Below are 14537 nucleotides of genomic sequence, written 5' to 3'. Positions count from 1 at the left end.
CCCTGGTCCTATCACATTTAGAGTACTGTCCCTGGTCCTATCACACTTAGAGTACTCTCCCTGGTCCTATCACACTTAGAGTACTCTCCCTGGTCCTATCATACTTAGAGTACTGTCCAGTTATATGGCCAATCCCTGGTCCTATCACACTTAGAGTACTGTCCCTGGTCCTATCACACTTAGAGTACTGTCCCTGGTCCTATCACACTTAGAGTACTGTCCCTGGTCCTATCACACTTAGAGTACTCTCCCTGGTCCTATCACACTTAGAGTACTCTCCCTGGTCCTATCACACTTAGAGTACTGTCCAGTTATATGGCCAATCCCTGGTCCTATCACACTTAGAGTACTGTCCCTGGTCCTATCACACTTAGAGTACTGTCCCTGGTCCTATCACACTTAGAGTACTCTCCCTGGTCCTATCACACTTAGAGTACTGACCCTGGTCCTATCACACTTAGAGTACTGTCCCTGGTCCTATCACACTTAGAGTACTGTCCAGTTATATGGTCAATCCCTGGTCCTATCACACTTTGAGTACTGTCCCTGGTCCTATCACACTTAGAGTACTGTCCAGTTATATGGTCAATCCCTGGTCCTATCACACTTAGAGTACTGTCCAGTTATATGGTCAATCCCTGGTCCTATCACACTTAGAGTACTGTCCGGTTATATGGTCAATCCCTGGTCCTATCACACTTAGAGTACTGTCCAGTTATATGGTCAATCCCTGGTCCTATCACACTTAGAGTATTGTCCCTGATCCTATCACATTTAGAGTACTGTCCCTGGTCCTATCACACTTAGAGTACTGTCCCTGGTCCTATCACATTTAGAGTACTGTCCCTGGTCCTATCACACTTAGAGTACTGTACCTGGTCCTATCACACTTAGAGTACTGTCCCTGGTCCTATCACACTTAGAATACTGTCCCTGGTCCTATCACATTTAGAGTACTGTCCCTGGTCCTATCACACTTAGAGTACTGTCCCTGGTCCTATCACATTTAGAGTACTGTCCCTGGTCCTATCACACTTAGAGTACTCTCCCTGGTCCTATCACACTTAGAGTACTGTCCCTGGTCCTATCACACTTAGAGTACTGTCCCTGGTCCTATCACACTTAGAGTACTCTCCCTGGTCCTATCACACTTAGAGTACTCTCCCTGGTCCTATCACACTTAGAGTACTGTCCAGTTATATGGCCAATCCCTGGTCCTATCACACTTAGAGTACTGTCCCTGGTCCTATCACACTTAGAGTACTGTCCCTGGTCCTATCACACTTAGAGTACTGTCCCTGGTCCTATCACACTTAGAGTACTGTCCCTGTTCCTATCACACTTAGAGTACTGTCCCTGGTCCTATCACATTTAGAGCACTGTCCCTGGTCCTATCACACTTAGAGTACTGTCCCTGGTCCTATCACACTTAGAGTACTCTCCCTGGTCCTATCACACTTAGAGTACTCTCCCTGATCATATCACACTTAGAGTACTGTCCCTGGTCCTATCACACTTAGAGTACTGTACCTGGTCCTATCACACTTAGAGTACTGTCCATGGTCCTATCACACTTAGAGTACTGTCCCTGGTCCTATCACACTTAGAGTACTGTCCCTGGTCCTATCACATTTAGAGTACTGTCCCTGGTCCTATCACACTTAGAGTACTCTCCCTGGTCCTATCACACTTAGAGTACTCTCCCTGGTCCTATCACACTTAGAGTACTGTCCAGTTATATGGCCAATCCCTGGTCATATCACACTTAGAGTACTGTCCCTGGTCCTATCACACTTAGAGTACTGTCCCTGGTCATATCACACTTAGAGTATTGTCCCTGGTCCTATCACACTTAGAGTACTCTCCCTGGTCCTATCACATTTAGAGTACTGTCCCTGGTCCTATCACATTTAGAGTACTGTCCCTGGTCCTATCACACTTAGAGTACTCTCCCTGGTCCTATCACACTTAGAGTACTCTCCCTGGTCCTATCACACTTAGAGTACTCTCCCTGGTCCTATCACACTTAGAGTACTCTCCCTGGTCCTATCACACTTAGAGTACTGTCCAGTTATATGGCCAATCCCTGGTCCTATCACACTTAGAGTACTGTCCCTGGTCCTATCACACTTAGAGTACTGTCCCTGGTCCTATCACACTTAGAGTACTGTCCCTGGTCCTATCACACTTAGAGTACTGTCCCTGGTCCTATCACATTTAGAGTACTGTCCCTGGTCCTATCACACTTAGAGTACTCTCCCTGGTCCTATCACACTTAAAGTACTCTCCCTGGTCCTATCATACTTAGAGTACTGTCCAGTTATATGGCCAATCCCTGGTCCTATCACACTTAGAGTACTGTCCCTGGTCCTATCACACTTAGAGTACTGTCCCTGGTCCTATCACACTTAGAGTACTGTCCCTGGTCCTATCACACTTAGAGTACTGTCCCTGGTCATATCACACTTAGAGTATTGTCCCTGGTCCTATCACACTTAGAGTACTCTCCCTGGTCCTATCACATTTAGAGTACTGTCCCTGGTCCTATCACATTTAGAGTACTGTCCCTGGTCCTATCACACTTAGAGTACTCTCCCTGGTCCTATCACACTTAGAGTACTCTCCCTGGTCCTATCACACTTAGAGTACTCTCCCTGGTCCTATCACACTTAGAGTACTCTCCCTGGTCCTATCACACTTAGAGTACTGTCCAGTTATATGGCCAATCCCTGGTCCTATCACACTTAGAGTACTGTCCCTGGTCCTATCACACTTAGAGTACTGTCCCTGGTCCTATCACACTTAGAGTACTGTCCCTGGTCCTATCACACTTAGAGTACTGTCCCTGGTCCTATCACATTTAGAGTACTGTCCCTGGTCCTATCACACTTAGAGTACTCTCCCTGGTCCTATCACACTTAGAGTACTCTCCCTGGTCCTATCATACTTAGAGTACTGTCCAGTTATATGGCCAATCCCTGGTCCTATCACACTTAGAGTACTGTCCCTGGTCCTATCACACTTAGAGTACTGTCCCTGGTCCTATCACACTTAGAGTACTGTCCCTGGTCCTATCACACTTAGAGTACTCTCCCTGGTCCTATCACACTTAGAGTACTCTCCCTGGTCCTATCACACTTAGAGTACTGTCCAGTTATATGGCCAATCCCTGGTCCTATCACACTTAGAGTACTGTCCCTGGTCCTATCACACTTAGAGTACTGTCCCTGGTCCTATCACACTTAGAGTACTCTCCCTGGTCCTATCACACTTAGAGTACTGTCCAGTTATATGGCCAATCCCTGGTCCTATCACACTTAGAGTACTGACCCTGGTCCTATCACACTTAGAGTACTGTCCCTGGTCCTATCACACTTCGAGTACTGTCCCTGGTCCTATCACACTTAGAGTACTGTCCCTGGTCCTATCACACTTAGAGTACTGTCCAGTTATATGGTCAATCCCTGGTCCTATCACACTTTGAGTACTGTCCCTGGTCCTATCACACTTAGAGTACTGTCCAGTTATATGGTCAATCCCTGGTCCTATCACACTTAGAGTACTGTCCAGTTATATGGTCAATCCCTGGTCCTATCACACTTAGAGTACTGTCCGGTTATATGATCAATCCCTGGTCCTATCACACTTAGAGTACTGTCCAGTTATATGGTCAATCCCTGGTCCTATCACACTTAGAGTATTGTCCCTGATCCTATCACATTTAGAGTACTGTCCCTGGTCCTATCACACTTAGAGTACTGTACCTGGTCCTATCACATTTAGAGTACTGTCCCTGGTCCTATCACACTTAGAGTACTCTCCCTGGTCCTATCACAATTAGAGTACTGTCCCTGGTCCTATCACACTTAGAATACTGTCCCTGGTCCTATCACATTTAGAGTACTGTCCCTGGTCCTATCACACTTAGAGTACTGTCCCTGGTCCTATCACACTTAGAGTACTGTCCCTGGTCCTATCACACTTAGAGTACTCTCCCTGGTCCTATCACACTTAGAGTACTGTCCAGTTATATGGCCAATCCCTGGTCCTATCACACTTAGAGTACTGTCCCTGGTCCTATCACACTTAGAGTACTGTCCCTGGTCCTATCACACTTAGAGTACTGTCCCTGGTCCTATCACACTTAGAGTACTGTCCCTGTTCCTATCACACTTAGAGTACTGTCCCTGGTCCTATCACATTTAGAGCACTGTCCCTGGTCCTATCACACTTAGAGTACTGCCCCTGGTCCTATCACACTTAGAGTACTGTCCCTGATCCTATCACACTTAGAGTACTCTCCCTGGAAGTAGAAAGAACATCTAATGTGATAGACCATATGACTGGACAGGAATTAGAAAGAACATCTAATGTGATAGACCACATGACTGGACAGGAAATAGAAAGAACATCTAATGTGATAGACCATATGACTGGAGAGGAAATAGACAGAACATCTAATGTGATAGACCATATGACTGGACAGGAAATAGAAAGAACATCTAATGTGATAGACCACATGACTGGACAGGAAATAGAAAGAACATCTAATGTGATAGACTATATGACTGGACAGGAAGTAGAAAGAACATCTAATGTGATAGACCATATGACTGGACAGGAAGTAGTAAGAACATCTAATGTGATAGACCATATGACTGGACAGGAAATAGACAGAACATCTAATGTGATAGACTATATGACTGGACAGGAAGTAGAAAGAACATCTAATGTGATAGACCATATGACTGGACAGGAAATAGACAGAACATCTAATGTGATAGACCACATGACTGGACAGGAAATAGACAGAACATCTAATGTGATAGACCACATGACTGGACAGGAAATAGAAAGAACATCTAATGTGATAGACCATATGACTGGACAGGAAGTAGAAGGAACATCTAATGTGATAGACCATATGAATGGACAGGAAATATAAAGAACATCTAATGTGATAGACCATATGACTGGACAGGAAATAGAAAGAACATCTAATGCGTAAGACCATATTACTGGACAGGAAATAGAAAGCATCAACTGAATGCTAGATGTGTTAAATTCAGTTGACTCAGGAGTACAGTGTGCAGTGATGTGTCCTATAAGGAGCATGGACGAATGGTAAAGTACATCTAGCCACCCGAGAGCACCCTTACATGCTGAAAATATATGAATGAAAGTATTTTAATTTATTATAGATCCCCATTAGTTCCTGCCTAGGCAGCAGCTACTCTTCCTGGGGTTTATTATGGATCCCCATTAGTTCCTGCCAAGTCAGCAGCTACTCTTCCTGGGGTTTGTTATGGATCCCCATTAGTTCCTGCCAAGGCAGCAGCTACTCTTCCTGGGGTTTATTATGGATCCCCATTAGTTCCTGCCAAGGCAACAGCTACTCTTCCTGGGGTTTATTATGGATCCCCATTAGTTCCTGCCAAGGCAGCAGCTACTCTTCCTGGGGTTTATTATGGATCCCCATTAGTTCCTGCCAAGGCAGCAGCTACTCTTCCTGGGGTTTATTATGGATCCCCATTAGTTCCTGCCAAGGCAGCAGCTACTCTTCCTGGGGTTTATTATGGATCCCCATTAGTTCCTGCCAAGGCAGCAGCGACTCTTCCTGGGGTTTATTATGGATCCCCATTAGTTCCTGCCAAGGCAGCAGCTACTCTTCCTGGGGTTTATTATGGATCCCCATTAGTTCCTGCCAAGGCAGCAGCTACTCTTCCTGGGGTTTATTATGGATCCCCATTAGTTCCTGCCAAGGCAGCAGCTACTCTTCCTGGGGTTTATTATTGATCCCCATTAGTTCCTGCCAAGGCAGCAGCTACTCTTCCTGGGGTTTATTATGGATCCCCATTAGTTCCTGCCAAGGCAACAGCTACTCTTCCTGGGGTTTATTATGGATCCCCATTAGTTCCTGCCAAGGCAGCAGCTACTCTTCCTGGGGTTTATTATGGATCCCCATTAGTTCCTGCCAAGGCAGCAGCTACTCTTCCTGGGGTTTATTATGGATCCCCATTAGTTCCTGCCAAGGCAGCAGCTACTCTTCCTGGGGTTTATTATGGATCCCCATTAGTTCCTGCCAAGGCAGCAGCGACTCTTCCTGGGGTTTATTATGGATCCCCATTAGTTCCTGCCAAGGCAGCAGCTACTCTTCCTGGGGTTTATTATGGATCCCCATTAGTTCCTGCCTAGGCAGCAGCTACTCTTCCTGGGGTTTATTATGGATCCCCATTAGTTCCTGCCAAGGCAGCAGCTACTCTTCCTGGGGTTTATTATGGATCCCCATTAGTTCCTGCCAAGGCAGCAGCTACTCTTCCTGGGGTTTATTATGGATCCCCATTAGTTCCTGCCAAGGCAGCAGCTACTCTTCCTGGGGTTTATTATGGATCCCCATTAGTTCCTGCCAAGGCAGCAGCTACTCTTCCTGGGGTTTATTATGGATCCCCATTAGTTCCTGCCAAGGCACCAGCTATTCTTCCTGGGGTGTATTATGGATCCCCATTAGTTCCTGCCAAGGCAGCAGCTACTCTTCTTGGGGTTTATTATGGATCCCCATTAGTTCCTGTCAAGGCAGAAGCTACTCTTCCTGGGGTTTATTATGGATCCCCATTAGTTCCTGCCAAGGCAGCAGCTACTCTTCCTGGGGTCCAGCTACACTAATGTACTTATATACAATTAAAAATATTACTTGACATTACATTTCATAGCACTTTTCACAACACATTAATTGTTCCCTCAGACCACTACTCTGCCATTACATATCTACAATACAAAATTAATGTGTACGTGTGTGTAGAGTGCGTTTCTGTGCCTGTGTGTTTGTCTCTTCAGAGTCCCCGCTGTTCCATAAGGTGCATTTGTATCTGTTTTTTAAATCTAATTTTACTGCTTGTATCAGTTACTTGAAGTGGAATAGAGTTTCCATGTAGTCATGGCTCTATGTAGTACTGTGTGCCTCCCATAGTCTGTTCTGGACTTGGGGACTGTGAAGAGACCTCTTGTGGCATGTCTTGTGGGGTATGCATGGGTGTCTGAGCTGTGTGTTAGTAGTGTAAACTGACAGCTCAGTGCATTCAGCATGTCAACACTTCTTAAAAAACAATTAGTGAGGAAGTCAATCTCTCCTCTACTTTGAGCCATGAGAGATTGGCATGCACATCTCCGTGTACATTTAAGGGCCTGCCGTGTTTCCCTGTCTAAGCAAATTTAAATGTTCCTAAATTCCTCTTTGCGGCACCTGACCACAAGATTGAACAGTAGTCCAGGTGTGACTAAACTAGAGCCTGTAGGACCTTCCTTGTTAGTGCTGTTAAGAAGGTAGAAACTAGGACCTGTAGGACCTGCCTTGTTGATAGTGTTGTTAAGAAGGTAGAAACTAGGACCTGTGGGACCTGCCTTGTTGATAGTGTTGTTAAGAAGGTAGAAACTAGGACCTGTGGGACCTGCCTTGTTGATAGTGTTGTTAAGAAGGTAGAAACTAGGGTCTGTAGGACCTGCCTTGTTGATAGTGTTGTTAAGAAGGTAGAAACTAGGACCTGTGGGACCTGCCTTGTTGATAGTGTTGTTAAGAAGGTAGAAACTAGGGCCTATAGGACCTGCCTTGTTGATAGTGTTGTTAAGAATGTAGAAACTAGGGTCTGTAGGACCTGCCTTGTTGATAGTGTTGTTAAGAAGGTAGAAACTAGGGCCTGTAGGACCTTCCTTGTTAGTGCTGTTAAGAAGGTAGAAACTAGGGCCTGTAGGACCTTCCTTGTTAGTGCTGTTAAGAAGGTAGAGACTAGGACCTGTAGGACCTTCCTTGTTAGTGCTATTAAGAAGGTAGAAACTAGGGCCTGTAGGACCTTCCTTGTTAGTGCTATTAAGAAGGTAGAAACTAGGGCATGTAGGACCTGCCTTGTTGATAGTGTTGTTAAGAAGGTAGAGCAGCGCTTTATTATAGACAGATTTCTCCCATCTTAGCTACTGTTGTATCAATATGTTTTGACCAGGACAGTTTACAATCCAGGGTTCCTCCAAGCAGTTTAGTCACCTCAACTTGCTCAATTTCCACATGATTCATTATTCATTAGTTGAGGTTTAGCGTTTAGTGAATGACTTGTCCCAAATACAGTGCTTTTAGTTTTAGAAATATTTAGTCCTTCTGATTCCTTGCCACCCATTCTGAAACTAACTGCAGCTCTTTGTTAAGTGTTGCAGTACCATGTACAGTAAGCTATAGGCCCAATACATGATCACCACATACTGGCTTTGCTTGAATTTATAGATGTATAGAATCAATCTTTAGGATGTTTTTAACATAAATCTTCAATAATGTTTCAACCGGAGAATTCCTTTGTCTGTAGAATTGCAATGGAACGCAACCTACCTCTCACAGGCGCGCGTGATCAGGCCATGCACTCTGCCAGACCTCTGACTCATTCAGCTCTCATTTCCCCCTCCTTCATATTAGAAGCATCAAACAAGGTTCTAAAGACTGTTGACATCTAGTGTAAGCCTTACGAAGTACAATATGACCCCATAGACACTGTATATTTGATAGGCAATGACCTGAAAAACTACGAACCTCAGATTCCCACTTCCTGTTTGGATTTTTTCATCCAAGCTACTCAATACTGCTAATACTAATAATGTATACTAATACTTAACTATTTACAATATTCTGCTAGAATACTTTCTCAAGGACATGCACCCTGCTTTTTAGTAAATAGGTTATTTAATGTTTCCAGACCTCGGGTTATTATTAGAGTTACAACTAATACTGTATCCTATATTTCAATATTACAGTAATAATGCAATACCCTACTGTATATCTCAATTTGATCCTCCTAACCTGACAAGTCGACCCACTCGATCAGGATGTCCTAACACACCCGTCTTGTTTAGTAGTTTCTCTCTCTCTCTCTCTCTTGCTCTCTCTCGCTCTCTCTCTCACTCTCTCTCTCTTTCTGTATATCCCTCTTACTAAAGCATAGTCTAAATTGAAATCAAATCAAAACTTATTGGTCTCTTACACAGATTTGCATATGTCATCGCAGGTGCAGCGAAATGCTTGTGTTTGTATCAGTAACAGTGAATTGAATGTATATGACCCTGTGTTCCTCTCTCTGTGTGTCCCAGATCCTGGAGAAGAGTATGCGTGTGGAGTGTAACTGTCACGGAGTGTCAGGATCCTGCACCACTAGGACGTGTTGGACCACGCTGCCTATGCTCCGCCAGCTGGGCTACATGCTGAGGGACAAGTACAACCAGGCCGTGCACGTAGAACCGGTACGCGCCACGCGACACAAACGACCCACCTTCCTGAAGGTCAAGAAGGCCCACTCCTACAGGAAGCCCATGGACACAGACTTGGTGTACGTAGAGAGGAGCCCTAACTACTGCGAGGCTGACCTGGTCACGGGCAGCATGGGTACCCACGGGAGGTCATGTAACAAGACAGCCCAACAGACGAATGGCTGTGACCTGATGTGTTGTGGACGAGGTTACGACACTCACCAGTACTCTAGAGTCTGGCAGTGCAACTGCAACTTTCTCTGGTGCTGTTATGTGAAGTGTAATACCTGCAGAGAGAGGACAGAGGTATACACCTGTAAATAAGAGTTATATGTGGGTTACAGTGTCTTATCATTTAGGGGGGGTGGAGACTTCACTAGTCTCTTTAGTATCTTATCATTTAGGGGGGTGGAGACTTCACTAGTCTCCTTAGTGTCTTATCATTTAGGGGGGTGGAGACTTCACTATTCTCTTTAGTATCTTATCATTTAGGGGGTGGAGACTTCACTAGTCTCCTTAGTGTCTTATCATTTAGGGGGTGGAGACTTCACTAGTCTCCTTAGTGTCTTATCATTTAGGGGGTGGAGACTTCATTAGTCTCCTTAGTGTCTTATCATTTAGGGGGGTGGAGACTTCACTAGTCTCCTTAGTGTCTTATCATTTAGGGGGTGGAGACTTCACTGGTCTCCTTAGTGTCTTATCATTTAGGGGGTGGAGACTTCACTGGTCTCTTTAGTATCTTATCATTTAGGGGTGGAGACTTCACTAGTCTCCTTAGTATCTTATCATTTAGGGGTGGAGACTTCACTGGTCTCTTTAGTATCTTATCATTTAGGGGGTGGAGACTTCACTATTCTCTTTAGTATCTTATCATTTAGGGGGTGGAGACTTCACTAGTCTCTTTAGTATCTCATCATTTAGGGGTGGAGACTTCACTAGTCTCTTTAGTATCTTATCATTTAGGGGTGGAGACTTCATTAGTCTCTTTAGTATCTTATCATTTAGGGGTGGAGACTTCACTAGTCTCCTTAGTATCTTATCATTTAGGGGTGGAGACTTCATTAGTCTCTTTAGTATCTTATCATTTAGGGGGTGGAGACTTCACTAGTCTCCTTAGTATCTTATCATTTAGGGGGGTGGAGACTTCATTAGTCTCTTTAGTATCTTATCATTTAGGGGGGTGGAGACTTCACTAGTCTCCTTAGTATCTTATCATTTAGGGGGGTGGAGACTTCATTAGTCTCTTTAGTATCTTATCCCATACATCTCTCCCCAGAACCTAATCCAGCAACCTAATCCAGGTCTGAGAGAGAGAGGCATATTTCAGTGATAGGGATGTCTGTGGCTGACATGGATGTTACAATGACAGGAGTGGAGAGTAAGGGATGTATGGTATCTTCTGGTCTGTTCATGGACATACTGCTTACTCTGTTGACCCAGAGCAGGACAGTACTACATGTGCTACTGGACTACTACAACACTGGACTAATATTGTACAAACTCCCTGCTCCTTCAGTCACAAGCTGCTCCTTCGAGCCGGATGATAGACTGCCCTTATCACTGCTTTAATGGCCCAGAACTGGACAACAGAACCAAATGATACACGCTGTGATTTACTGGAGCTAGCTATGTGGAGCTAGCTATGTGGAGCTAGCTATGTGAACTCAAGTTTATACACTGGACCTGTACTTACTGTAAGAGTGGAAGATGAATTCTAACATTTATGCAACTAGCTACATCACATTCAAACTTGAAAAATGTTAAACTAATTTAACAGAATACACCACGGCCAATCAGATGCAGCTTCTTCTCGATGAAGGAGTTAGTTCTGTGAATCTGATCGATTCACATAAAATAAGTAGTTTTGGGACAAAAAGAGCTACAAGATTGTTAACTGCTGAACTGGAGGGTCAGGGTGTATTTCTATTTATTATGGATCCCCATTAGTTCCTGCCAAGGCAGCAGCTAGTCTTCCTGGGGTTTATTATGGATCCCCATTAGTTCCTGCCAAGGCAGCAGCTACTCTTCCTGGGGTTTATTATGGATCCCCATTAGTTCCTGCCAAGGCAGCAGCTATTCTTCCTGTGGTTTATTATGGATCCCCATTTGTTCCTGCCAAGACAGCAGCTACTCTTCCTGGGGTTTATTATGGACCCCCATTAGTTCCTGCCAAGGCAGCAGCTATTCTTCCTGTGGTTTATTATGGATCCCCATTAGTTCCTGCCAAGGCAGCAGCTATTCTTCCTGTGGTTTATTATGGATCCCCATTTGTTCCTGCCAAGACAGCAGCTACTCTTCCTGGGGTTTATTATGGATCCCAATTAGTTCCTGCCAAGGCAGCAGCTACTCTTCCTGGGGTTTATTATGGATCCCCATTAGTTCCTGCCAAGGCAGCAGCTACTCCTCCTGGAGTTTATTATGGATCCCCATTAGTTCCTGCCAAGGCAGCAGCTACTCTTCCTGGAGTTTATTATGGATCCCCATTAGTTCCTGCCAAGGCAGCAGCTACTCTTCCTGGAGTTTATTATGGATCTCCATTAGTTCCTGCCATGGCAGCAGCTACTCTTCCTGGGGTTTATTATGGATCCCCATTAGTTCCTGCCAAGGCAGCAGCTACTCTTCCTGGGGTTTAGATGACCAACCTTACTGGCTGTGTCTCTGATCTTACTGACTGTTTACTGAGGGTCAGCTTTACTGACTGTTGCCTTACTGTTGGGTACCTGTCTGCCAAGACTGAACCATTCTTATTCCAAAATACGTTTTTCCCGTTGTTGACATTGTTTAATAGAATATATTGTGCAAGAGACTATTTTTATATGAATATTTTATTTATTTCTTTGTGTAATATACCCTCCTCTCAGCCCCTGTTGTAACTGTTGGAGTTCAGTAAAGACAGGACAATAAGGTAGGTCGAGTTTGGTTAGGTAATGTTTTATCATGTCTGATGGTGACAAAGTTTGACCAAAGACCAACTGAAACACAAAATGTCTCTAAAGAACCTGCAACCAGGACGTCATCCTGATTACAGGGAGCTTCATACTGAACTGATATTTTACCAAACTGATAATAGTTGATGTCTGTATTGTCATGTCTGATCTAACAGAAATATGATGTTCTGTTTCAGTATTAATAAACCAACAGATAAATGTTATTTCCTGTGTTTGTCATTCTCACAGCCAGGTTCTTAAATTGTTAGAGATGACCTAGCGCTTGTCCAATCTGTATTGCTGAAGATCTGCATTATAGGACAAGTTCAATTTAAAGGTAATTTCCGATTGAGCCGACAAATGAAGCGTTTACTTCAATGAAGTCTCCGCGAACGCAGGAACATTGCCTTCGCCTTTCAATCATGCTACAGTGTGGATCTTCAGCACTACGGATTGATTCTAGACTGTAGATAGCAACAGAAATCTAGGAAATAATCATTCTCAATGTACTATTAAATTAGAAGGCAATGTGACATTTGTAACAAAACAGTTGTTAATACTTTGTTATTGTTGTCTGTTTGTTCGACAGGTTTAAATGAAGAGAGTTAAACAAGAGTTCAGTAGCTATGTGAATAATCTCAGAACAAGAGTTTACTAGCTATGTGAATAATCTCAGAACAAGAGTTTAGTAGCTATGTGAATAATCTCAGAACAAGAGTTTAGTAGCTATGTGAATAATCTCAGAACAAGAGTTTAGTAGCTATGTGAATAATCTCAGAACAAGAGTTTAGTAGCTATGTGAATAATCTCAGAACAAGAGTTTAGTAGCTATGTGTATAATCTCAGAACAAGAGTTTAGTAGCTATGTGAATAATCTCAGAACAAGAGTTTAGTAGCTATGTGAATAATCTCAGAACAAGAGTTTAGTAGCTATGTGAATAATCTCAGAACAAGAGTTTAGTAGCTATGTGAATAATCTCAGAACAAGAGTTTAGTAGCTATGTGAATAATCTCAGAACAAGAGTTTACTAGCTATGTGTATAATCTCAGAACAAGAGTTTACTAGCTATGTGTTTTATCTCAGAACAAGAGTTTACTAGCTATGTGTATAATCTCAGAACAAGAGTTTAGTAGCTATGTGAATAATCTAAGAACAAGAGTTTAGTAGCTATGTGCATAATCACAGAACAAGAGATTACTAGCTATGTGTATAATCTCAGAACAAGAGTTTACTAGCTATGTGTATAATCTCAGAACAAGAGTTTAGTAGCTATGTGAATAATCTAAGAACAAGAGTTTAGTAGCTATGTGCATAATCACAGAACAAGAGTTTACTAGCTATGTGTATAATCCCAGAACAAGAGTTTACTAGCTATGTGTATAATCTCAGAACAAGAGTTTAGTAGCTATGTGAATAATCTCAGAACAAGAGTTTACTAGCTATGTGAATAATCTAAGAACAAGAGTTTAGTAGCTATGTGCATAATCACAGAACAAGAGTTTACTAGCTATGTGTATAATCTCAGAACAAGAGTTTACTAGCTATGTGTATAATCTCAGAACAAGAGTTTAGTAGCTATGTGAATAATCTAAGAACAAGAGTTTAGTAGCTATGTGCATAATCACAGAACAAGAGTTTACTAGCTATGTGTATAATCCCAGAACAAGAGTTTACTAGCTATGTGTATAATCTCAGAACAAGAGTTTAGTAGCTATGTGAATAATCTCAGAACAAGAGTTTACTAGCTATGTGAATAATCTCAGAACAAGAGTTTAGTAGCTATGTGTATAATCTCAGAACAAGAGTTTAGTAGCTATGTGAATAATCTCAGAACAAGAGTTTACTAGCTATGTGTATAATCTCAGAACAAGAGTTTAGTAGCTATGTGTATAATCTCAGAACAAGAGTTTACTAGCTATGTGAATAATCTCAGAACAAGAGTTTAGTAGCTATGTGTCTAATCTCAGAACAAGAGTTTACTAGCTATGTGTATAATCTCAGAACAAGAGTTTAGTAGCTATGTGAATAATCTAAGAACAAGAGTTTAGTAGCTATGTGCATAATCACAGAACAAGAGTTTACTAGCTATGTGTATAATCTCAGAACAAGAGTTTACTAGCTATGTGTCTAATCTCAGAACAAGAGTTCAGTAGCTATGTGTATAATCTCAGAACAAGAGTTTAGTAGCTATGTAAATAATCTAAGAACAAGAGTTTAGTAGCTATGTAAATAATCTAAGAACAAGAGTTTAGTAGCTATGTGTATAAATAATCACAGAACAAGAGTTTACTAGCTATGTGTATAATCTCAGAACACGTGTTTACTAGCTATGT

The 14537-nt window shown here is 42.8% G+C and overlaps 1 protein-coding gene across 1 annotated transcript in view; it reads left to right on the top strand.

Annotated features, from left to right (window-relative positions):
* The window catches only part of wnt7aa (wingless-type MMTV integration site family, member 7Aa), a 59279-nt gene extending 49514 nt beyond the window's left edge, over positions 1–9765 (top strand). Inside the window, exon 4 of the mRNA XM_065004765.1 lies at positions 9121–9765. Coding sequence (XP_064860837.1) covers positions 9121–9600 — 480 coding nt within the window. The 3' untranslated portion in view covers positions 9601–9765. The remainder of the gene's footprint in view (positions 1–9120) is intronic.
* Positions 9766–14537: the final 4772 nt, after the last annotated feature.

The sequence above is a fragment of the Oncorhynchus nerka genome, linkage group LG2, assembly GCF_034236695.1.
Source record: "Oncorhynchus nerka isolate Pitt River linkage group LG2, Oner_Uvic_2.0, whole genome shotgun sequence".
Lineage (NCBI taxonomy): Eukaryota > Metazoa > Chordata > Actinopteri > Salmoniformes > Salmonidae > Oncorhynchus > Oncorhynchus nerka.
The sequence above is the reverse complement of the archived record's forward strand: the minus strand, read 5'-3'. Positions and strand labels throughout refer to the sequence as shown.